Genomic DNA, 10,689 nt, shown 5'->3' with positions numbered 1-10,689 from the left:
AGAAGAAGAAGAAAAAATAAAAAAAAAGAAGGAAAACGTTACTGACATGGACGAAGCCATAATATTTAAACAGCCTCATTTTCTCTCTGAGAGGTGCTAAGTCCATAATATTTTCACAACAAATCAAAGATGGTTAGTTGTTGTTGGTTCAAATTTGAAGTTATCATTGATATTACTTTTTTACCTCACCATTAACAACTCGTAACAACCTGCCATATAAGATTTGTTGTAAAAATATTGTGAAAATGTTGTGGACATAGTGTTTTCCTTTTCCCCCTTAGTTTTCTTCCTATTTTGGGGAGAGAATTTTTTGGTGGGCATGGGGAGAAAACACCCAGCCCCCACTACAAAATTTTCCACTCCCCCTCCCAACCAAACACTCTCCCAATTTTCTCTCATAATTCTCCATTCTGCCTAAAATCCCTCCAAACAAACACACACTAAGTGTCTAATAGGAAGGAAGAGGTGGAGAATTAGCTTATCATAGCAGAAAATAGTGAACCTAACAATAAGAAAATGAGCCAGATTGATGTAGTAGTAGTCAATTAGACATGTCATAAACCCTATGAGTGACTGAAGTGCCACAAATAGTGTTTACCTAACCATGGAGTTGAGCGTTTGAGTTTTATCAGATTTCATCTGATAACCGAAATAATTATCAAGTGTTGACACTACCAAATGGTTCGAAACTCTGATTATATTATTTTTCATTTTTGGTTGATGCTACTATGTTTAAAGTCCACTTCATCCATTCTCCCTAATGTTTGGGGGAAAAAAATCAAAGAAAGAACGAAAAATTTCCCTATGACTATCAAAGAGCCCAAATATTTAGTTCAAATTCCGTAGTCAAGTAACTTAAGATGCATACACAAACATATTTACTGCTATACATTAAACAACAAAGGAAGATAGTCTTTCAAATTTCTTCAATAATATTATTTTATTTTTATTATTATTCACACTATCTTGACATGCAAACACATACATATTTACTAGTACATCTAAAACAACCACGGGTTGCTATATCCAAAACTCACTCCAAATAAATTTTACTCTTTCTAATTTGGTTTTTTTTTTTTTTTAAATGTTAATTAACAATAAAACCTTCCATCCAACTTTTAGTATTTCATTTTATGCTCCACCAATCACAACTTATCACATGTCAATCCTATGCATTTTTTTTCTTTTCTTAATCAAGGTTTAAGATGAAAGAAATATTAAGCATATAACATGTAGCAGTTGATGGAGCATAGAGTGAAAAACTATGAATGGGATATTTCTATTTGTTAATTAACCTACTAATGTAGCATGTCCCTCTAGTCTTAAAATTCTCCATTGGTGGTGCTCATTATAACCCACCTTCCCCCGTTGGTTTTTTCAACCTCCTCCACCTTTTTGTAGACAAAGCGCATAGCAATGCATACGTAAACACACAAACTCAAAGCACTCAACCCTGCTAGGACCCAGTAGTAGTAGTCAAGGTGTGCACGATTGAGATTGTTACCAAGCCATTTATCACCAGACCTTGAGCTAATTGCCTGCACAACAGATATAATAGCATTGCTAATGAAGCTTCCAACTCCAACCACACTAATATATGCTGCAGCTCCCATACTTCTCAGTGCTTCTGGCATTTGATCATAGAATAATTCTTGGAGTCCCACAACTGCAAATGCATCCGATAAACCACAAATCATGTATTGTGGAAGAAGCCACCAAACTGTCATTGGAATAGTTGCTTTAGGGTTATCCATGAGGTTATATTTTTTTGCAATGCTGACCCTTTCGGCTTCTACTAGAGCTGACACAACCATGTTGAGTATGGATAGAAATAGTCCAACTCCTATTCTTTGTAGCACTGTAATTCCTGATGGGTGTCCTGTAAATTTTCTGGCTATTGGGACAAAAACTCGATCATAGAATGGAACGGCAAAAAGAATTGTGATGCCTACTAAGGCTTGAAGTGATCCTGGGGGAATATGGAAGTGTCCTATTGACCGGATCATTGTACTACCTTGCTTGATGTAGTAGGTGTGAAGTTGAGCTTGGACTACAGTGAACATTATGCAACTAAACCATATGGGGATGAGGCGGAGAACAAGCTTCACTTCTTCCACTTGATTTAGTGAGCATAGCCTCCAAGGATTTCTGGTTTTGCTAGATGTATCAATGTTGTCAATGATCATTGCCTTGTCCAAAAACCTGCATTTTTCAAATAGTAATAGTTAAATATCTGCTTGAGAATAAGCAAATTAAGTCACATGCATCAAGAATATGGTCATATTAATATAGTCAGTCCATTACTAAGTTCTTTGCTTTGATACTATGTTAAGAAAAAGAGAGAGGTAGAAAGAAATTCTATATTTATAGGCACACAATATAAGTAATGTACAAGTAACAGAAGTGTTGAACCAGTAATGATACTAAAATTCATCAAAAAGAGTAATGATAATTATGGGTTTGGACCTGCACAAGTAATAGAATGAAGTATTGCACAGATATATTTTAACGGGTTTGGACCTGCACATGTAATACTAATGGGCATGGGCTTTTGGGCCTATAATTACTTAATTTAATTAATGTTCAAATTTCGAACAGTAATATAAACTTTTGGGCTTTCTAAAAAAAGAGGAGGAAAAGAGAAGTATTGTAAAATAAACTATTGCTTAAAAACTAGCAAAACTAATGGGAGACGAAAATAAAAATAAGAACCTAGATATTGCAAAAAGTTTTTTGACTTTTGTGCACAAGAAGATATATTGGACACGTCAAGCAAAGCAAGGATGACTAGATATGATAAGAAAATAGTTTCAATTATTCGCACAGGTTAATCAAGTGTCAATTTTAATACTTTAGGGGGGGCAGTTGCGTGTAAATGGTAGCATGACAGATAGATGGGTTAACCTGATTTATTTGGGTGGATGAAAGCTACATTTTAACAAGCATATTGAATAATGGGATATACTTACAAATTCTAGAAATCTTATTTACAAAAAATTTAATTTAATTATTGTAGCTAAGTATGGGAAAAAAGAAGAAAAAGAAAAGAAAAAGAAAAAGACTTATTCTAGCTATGTATGGGAAAAAAGAAGAAAAGACAAGAAAAAGAAATAGATTTTTTCTAATTTGGGTGGATAAAAGCTACCATTTATAGCTTCATCAAAAAAGAAGAAAGAAAAAGAAAGCTACATTTTAACAAGAATGTTAAATAGTGAGGGATACCTTGCTGGTTCCAATAATGTTATGTACAAAATATTATAATAGATTTTTTTTTTTTTTAATATTCTAGCTAAGTAGCTAGTGTATGAATATTGGAAAATAATTATTTAGTATAAAACTGTAAAAGACGTATAGATGGTTTACTTTACAAGGCTAATTTGGTGGATAAAAGCTACATTTTTAGCAAACTTATTAAATAATGAAAGAGAAGTTATTGGTTCTAGTACAGTTAATTATGTTCAAAGAAATAGGTAGATTCAAACTTCTAGTTAATTAGTAGCTTGTAGAAAATGAAAAATAGGAAGTAAATCAAATTAGTTAGTAAAAAAAAGTATGAGTTATTCACTGTCATTCAAATTGGAACAAAGGGAAGATTGTTATCAATTTTTGTTACCAAAGATTATTATGTTTTAAAGTATTATAATTATTAGAGGATCCACTATATATAAATTAAACTATGCAAACTATTTTTTTTTTGGGTAAATTACACTAACCTCTATTGAGATTTGGAACCATGTTAGAAACCTTGCATTTTTGAAAATGTCCCTTAGCCCCCTAAGATGATTATTTTAATTTTCTTGTTATAGAAAGAATATGGTTTGCAAGCATTATTTTAAAGTTGTTCTATATGAAATTAAATTTGAAAAAGTATACATTTGTTACTCAATTTGAGATAAACACAAATATATAGTTGTGGCCTTGTGGGGATTATTTGTTATATAAATTAAAACCTTGTGGGGGTGAAGTGTCATTTATAAAAATAGGAGGGTATTATGATATTTGGTGTCCATGTGTACATAGCATTATTCTTTAAAACTTTTGGATCCAACAAGCAATGGCCAAACAAATTAATATCTTTATCCCTAAAAAAAAAAAAAAAAATCTCCTGGGATTTCCCATTTGAAATAAATGATATGGAAAACGAACTTTTTTATTATTTTATTATACTTTATTTTATATGTAGATAATGGTGAAAGGAGAGGTGTGAGTGAGATTCGTACTAATAACTACAAATGACACAAAATATATATACACACACTATTACGACTAGGTTATTATAATTTTTTTGAAAAGGATTAGGTCATTATTATAATTTTTACTTAAACCATGGGATTATCACTTGAATCTAAGAAAATAATCTTAAATGGAGGGAAATTGGTATAGTTACTATAATAAATATTACATAAAAAATATAGATGTTTATCATATATTTTTTTTAATTTTTTTATTGAAGGGGATAAAATGCTTATCATATCTTAAACCACGTTATTAACTTATTATATAACAACATCAATTTATACAAAGACATTAATGAATTCTGAGAATCTGTTTACCTGTGAGTTATGACAGGTGAGAGGGTAGGTACACTATTTCAATAATTTAATACATTTTGGTGACTAATAGCCAAATAAATTATTAGGTCTTCTGTTCTACAGAGAAGAGAAAGCTATATTTTAGAGATAAGATTTCGACCAATACCAAAAAAAAAAAAAAAGATTTCGACCAATAGTCATCACAAATTATCTACATCGTTGACTTCACATCAGGGTTAGGTTTCAAATAGTCAAATGTGAAATGTGAACCCCACTAAGAATGACCTAAATTTGACCACAAGTTTTACCCATAGTTGACCACTTGTGTATGGTTAGGTATGTGACTTTTGTTACCACAGGCACCGCACGTGATTTTTAATATATACACACACATACACCACAAAAAAAAGGAGTTGACAATTTTGTGTACCTGAATTGATCAGTCCTGGCCAAAATCCATGTGTTAGGTTGACCCTCCGAGGGCATGCCATAGTATACACCCCTACCATGGCGTGTCTCATCCACCCGCCACTTCCGAGCCGCCGCAACAAACACTTGTGCCACCCCGGTGAAAGGGCTGCCCACAGGACCCTCCTTCCGGTACTTTTTAATTCCTAGTAAAAATATTGTCAATGCCACGGCTATCACTCCTATCGGTATTCCAAACCCTTCTGTCCAGCCAATATTATCCTGCAACCATTAGTAAAATTTTAATTTTTTAGATAAACTAAAAGTGGAATAATTTTTTTTTTTAAAGATCTTTTAAATTTTTTGCTATATGTTCACATTTAGTTTATTTATAACTTATAAGGGAAAAAAGGGGGACCATGGACCCCAAATATTTCAAAATTTTAATTACATGAGTGACTTCTAAACTTCTAATTTTTCCTATATAGCCATCTGAAGTTTCTTTATTTTCTATAATTATTATCACTTTGAAACCCATTTTTGAAAATTTTCACTCCACGTCTCCACCACTAGGTATATATTTTAGTTCAAATTTCTATTAGAAAAATGTATGCTAAAAAACAATTAAATGAACACTTTAATTATTTTGTACACAATTAATGATTAATTAGTCCATTGCTTCTTTAAAAAGGAAATAGTGGAACTAGTTTTAAACTATCAAACTACTTCCGTTGCATTCATTAAAAATGTCAGAATGACCTTGGATCCACCATAGCTCACAAAATTATTATAAAAAAAAAACTTTGCATTGATGTGTAAAAATTATAATAAACTGCAAATTGATATAACAAAAATGAAGATGTCATTGTATTAGCAATTTAAGAATTGTGTTACCTGCACATAAATTACAACCAGTGAGGCAGAAGTTGCGGCAGCAACTATCCCCAAATACCACCAGTTGAAAAATGAGCTCTTTTCCTTCTTCTCCTCTGGTGTGACCTCGTCGAACTGGTCTGCAGCAAAGGTTTGCACACACGGTTTGTGGCCACCTTCGCCGACTGATAATATGTAAAGGGCTAAAAAAGACATTGCCTTACGCAAATGCAGAGGAAACACTGAGACTGATAAAGTCAATAGGACTGTTCCCTGTGATACAAAGAAGTCATCATGAAAGTAAACTTGGTCAAGAACCATGTTCATATGCATGTAATATCAAGGAGGAATAGGCAATAAGCAGAATGAATTCACTTTAAGAAAAGTAATTTCTTTTCCTTTTGGATTTCTGCCTCCAAAAAGTATGAGCTAATCTTCCTTTCAAAAGAAGAATTTTTTTTTAAAGAGATCCCAACTTTAATAAAAAAAAAAGTCAAATTTATCTCATAATTAAATTAGAAGAAAGCTTTATACATCTTATAGATGAAATTATCAATTTTGTATGACAGATTTCTATTAAATTTTATAACATCTAAAATAATGATATCTAATTAAAATTCATGATTGAATCAAGAACTTTCATATACTCATTTGTCATGAAGTATTTTTCACCAAACCTTTTTTTTTTTTTTTTAAATTTTAAAAACGTGTATATATGTGTGTGTATGTATGTAAGTAAAAATCATGATTATTATCTGGTTTGTCCAAGAAAAGAAAAATATTGACTCCGCTTTTTGTGCATATGTGACAAGAACTGTAGTCATGTTGGTGAGGAATTTTCTTTACCAAGAGAAAGATGACAGAGGAGATAATAATGGTGTTGAAACGGCCCAAGTAGGAATCAGCGATGAAGGCACCGAGTATGGGGAAGAGTGTTGAGACGCCAATCCAAGTGTTGACATTCTTAACTGCAGTGGTCAAGGGCTCATGGAGTTCATTTGTGAGGTACGTGATGAGGTTACCAGCGAGGCCATAGTAGGCAAAACGCTCAGCCATTTCAACAACTTCACACACAAAAAAAATGAAAGAAAAAGTGAATCAGATTTTAAAGCAAAGGGCACTGTTTATTTCACACCGCATACAATCGTATACACACACTTTCTGCACTGAAATCCTGATCGAAGTCAACGATTTCAGGTCAAAATGAAGAGGAGAGAAAGAAGAAGAAGAAGATGAAGAAGAAGAAAGGCTTACAGATGACAAAAATGGCAGCATTCCAGCCACCTCTGGAGGACTTTTGCTTGGTGGAGACCAGCCTTGTCTCCTTCTGACCATCATTAATCATAACTGGTGCTACGGAGCTATCCATGGAAGAAGGTTGGTATGAGAAATTTGACATAGCTAATGAATGAGTTGGGACTTTCAGGCATATGGGTCCCTTTATATATACGGAAGAAACACTGTGTGTTCACTATGTGTTGGCATTTTCATAATGTAAGTTTGATTAATTGCATCGCCAATAGGGTCAGGTTAGGGACCTGCCAAACGGGACGGGTTACGTCAGGTTAATCAAGTTAATCAAATACAAGTAAGATAATAGGTTGTCCCAAACAAGTTGCAAGCGAATTAGGTAATCGGATTATGGGTTTAGTTAATGGGTTGATTTGTATTTTTTTCACTTGCAAAAAAGTAATAATATATATAAACAAATAACAAAATATTAAAAAAATAAATTTTAAACTAATACATAAATTCTTAAGTTTACACAATTTAATATATCATTACCATAAAAGAATATATATATATATATACACACACACACAATATTGTGGACCATATCAATTTATCAATCTTCTCACGCCCATTGTTCATGTTGCATGAAAAACAATAATAAAGTTATATTACCTAGAAAGATAACAAATAAAAAAAATATTTGAGAATAAAACATTACATATTAGTAGTAAATCTAACATGGGAAATTAAAGAATGTATCAATAGTTCTTACCTTGGACATATATCCTTGTTCTTGATAATATTAGTTAGATTTAATAAGATTAGATTTAACCAATCATGAATTTACCTTAATATATTGAAGAAATAACATTATTTTGAATAAAATAAAATATGGATAAAAATTAAGAATTATATTTCTTGTCTTAAACAAAAGGAAATCAATTTAAAATTTAGTAATAAGGAGATTAAAACAATTGGAAAAAAGAGAGAGAAAATAATAAGAGCAACTAGGAAAGGAACTTACGTATTTTTACTAGAACCTAATATGAGATTAATTATGAGCTGTAGGCCATTCTTGAAGAAGGTTAAAAAACATAGTTTAGGGAATTTCTGTTTGTCTCGATAAAAAACTTTATGTAAAGATAATTTTTTGTGTTTTTACTGCGTATGGTATTATCATAAAAAAATAAATAATAGAAAACTATTTCTTAACTTCTTTTATTTAGCTTGAAATGAGATAGAGTTGTTTTTAGAAAATTTTCTAAAAACAACTCTATCTCATTCCAAAGGTAAATAAGGGAAGCTAATATATAATTTTTCAACTCATTTTAATATTTCTACCTAACCAGCTAACCTCATCTTAAAGGGACTAAAATTGAACCCATTTCATAATTAAGGAACTGACATTAAACATAACTGTAAGTAAGAAATAATAGACAAAAAGTATGTAATTAATTGACAGGTGAATGAAAAAAAAAAATTGACAGGTGAATGAAAGGACTATATTATTAACATTTTGAAAAACCAGAATCAAAAGTTTTGAAATTGGAGAGCAAGTGGATTTGTGCCTATTTGGTATGAGCTTATATGCTGAACTTTTAAATTTTATGTATAACTTTTTAATATTTTAATTTTTTTTTAATTTTTCTCACTTTTTTAAAATGCAAGTATACTTTACTATATTTTTAGCAAAAAACTAAATAAGCTGTTTTCAAATGGACACGATATTTGAGTGGTGTACAATTTATTATTATTATTTTAAATAAATAACTACTATGGGGAGATGATGTCTTGACCACCGAAAAATTCAAGCTTAGATAATAAGAAAATGTATGTGGGTGGAAGCCTTACATAAGCATGCATATGGAAGAGGCCGGAATCAATGGAATAAATGGTTAAATCCTTGAATGGTCAAAGTGGACACAAACATGTTTTTTTATATTTTAAAAAAAATTTAATATTTCCACTCTTAGTTAGTCTCACTGTAATACTTGCGGTGGATTTGCCGACGATAGTAATAATTAGTCAGTTTAAAATTTACGATTCAAACTTTCCAAAAGCTCTCGAATGATATGAACTTTTTAAGTTTTGCCGACGTTGCTTTATATCTTTGTGCTTGACTTTTGTTTTTAGAGTCTCGAAGTGCTTATCACACAGGATGTGGCTTGATGATATGAGTTTTTATTTCAGCACTCAGAGAGAAGCAGTTCGAGCGATAGTTCCAGCAAGCTCATGCGGTACACGTGATATTATCCATTATTGTCACGTGACATGGAGTCAATGCGCCACACCAAAGATTCTCTTTTATCATTCACCAAAAAAAAAAGTCTCAAAGTGTTTACTGACTAACTATTAGAGTCTTAGTCTTCACCACGAGGAAAACATGGATGGATTTGACTGCCTCTCCTTTTTTTTTTTTTTTTTTTTTTTTTTTATAATTGACTGCCTCTCTTTTAATTATCACTTGTTATAAAAAAGAAGAAAACAAAGGATGTATTTCCACGTTCTATGACGATTCTTTTTTATTATTATGCTAAAAAATCAATTTGTTTTTAATATAAATGAGATTTAAACCTAAGTTCCTTATTATTAAACTAATTAAAATTGAATAAAATATGGATTCAATTGCCCCTCTTTTAATTACCACTTGTTATAAGGGAGAAAAAATTGATATATTTCAACGTTTCCAATCATAGTTCTTTATTGCCATGCTAAAAAACTAGTTTGTTTTCGGTATAAGTGAGATTCGAACTCAAATTCTTTATGATTAAACAAATTAAAATTCACGTGGAACAATTGAACTTAACATATTCAAAACATACTCTCTCTCTCCTGAGAAAAAACACACTCTTCTCTTCATTGGTGGCTTGGTGCTGGCTTGATTATGTATCATATAGATTAAATTGATGCATTATCATGAATCACTTAAATTATACCACATAATTATTTATTTAATATTTATGCTCGTGCTAATTATATTTTCCACGTAGTTATTATTTACTGATGATGTTACAGACAATAGGGAATATAGCACGTACAATTCTGGATTACAGAAAAATATGCCTGTCCATGACTCAAAAAAAAAAAAAAAAAAAAGCTCTTAGCATTTAAATAGTTGCTGGCTACGTTGCAAAACTAATGACTAATGATACTTTCCTCAAGCCTTTTTTTTTCTTAATTTCTTTTCTCAATATTAATGAGTAATGATAAGCTTACTCAGCTCATTCATAAAAATTATTTTTTAAAAAATGATAAGTTTAGTAACTTCCTCTTTTCTTCCAAATCAAGACTGCTAAACCTTTAAATTTTTGATAAATTGTAATTTGGTACTTCTCCAATTAATTGTGAAAGTTTAAGTGTCTGACTGAGTTGTTGCTACTTTTTAAACAAATTAAGTTATTGCTAAAACCCTAACATTTATGAAAGCAACATTCTTTTTATAGCCTCATAATTTTTTTTTTTTTTGGTGTGGAGATAATTACAATATGATGCTAATCCCGCAACTCAAATCTTTTCCTCCCTAGACCTTCAAAAACTTTATGCATAAGTAAGTATCGATTAATCTACAAGGCTCTGTGTGCCTCACAATGGTTATAAATATATATTGCAATAAACATAAAATGACAATTATCATTCAAAATTA

General features: G+C 31.1%; 1 protein-coding gene across 1 annotated transcript; it reads right to left on the bottom strand.

The window, feature by feature from the left end:
• Positions 1-921: 921 nt before the first annotated feature.
• Positions 922-7,274, bottom strand: LOC142618060 (protein NRT1/ PTR FAMILY 5.4-like). The gene is made up of 5 exons (XM_075791030.1): positions 7,068-7,274; positions 6,660-6,877; positions 5,835-6,086; positions 4,963-5,222; positions 922-2,202 (listed from the first exon to the last, which is right to left on the bottom strand). Exons 1-5 carry the CDS (start codon positions 7,210-7,212, stop codon positions 1,323-1,325), a joined length of 1,755 nt encoding a protein of 584 aa, XP_075647145.1. The 5' UTR covers positions 7,213-7,274; the 3' UTR covers positions 922-1,322.
• Between the last annotated feature and the right edge of the window lie 3,415 nt (positions 7,275-10,689).

The sequence above is a fragment of the Castanea sativa genome, chromosome 11, assembly GCF_040712315.1.
Source record: "Castanea sativa cultivar Marrone di Chiusa Pesio chromosome 11, ASM4071231v1".
Classification (NCBI taxonomy): domain Eukaryota; kingdom Viridiplantae; phylum Streptophyta; class Magnoliopsida; order Fagales; family Fagaceae; genus Castanea; species Castanea sativa.
This window is presented reverse-complemented; position numbering and strand designations above follow the sequence as displayed.

What these genes read in the sequence shown, in the direction of transcription:
- LOC142618060 (XM_075791030.1), bottom strand. Translation starts at nt 7,212, where the DNA reads ATGTCAAATTTCTCATACCAACCTTCTTCCATGGATAGCTCCGTAGCA. An exon ending in CCTCTGTCATCTTTCTCTTG is followed by an intron (nt 6,087 to 6,659) that starts GTAAAGAAAATT and finishes TTTGTATCACAG; the next exon opens with GGAACAGTCCTATTGACTTT. An exon ending in GCCAGGACTGATCAATTCAG is followed by an intron (nt 2,203 to 4,962) that starts GTACACAAAATT and finishes TGAAAAATGCAG; the next exon opens with GTTTTTGGACAAGGCAATGA.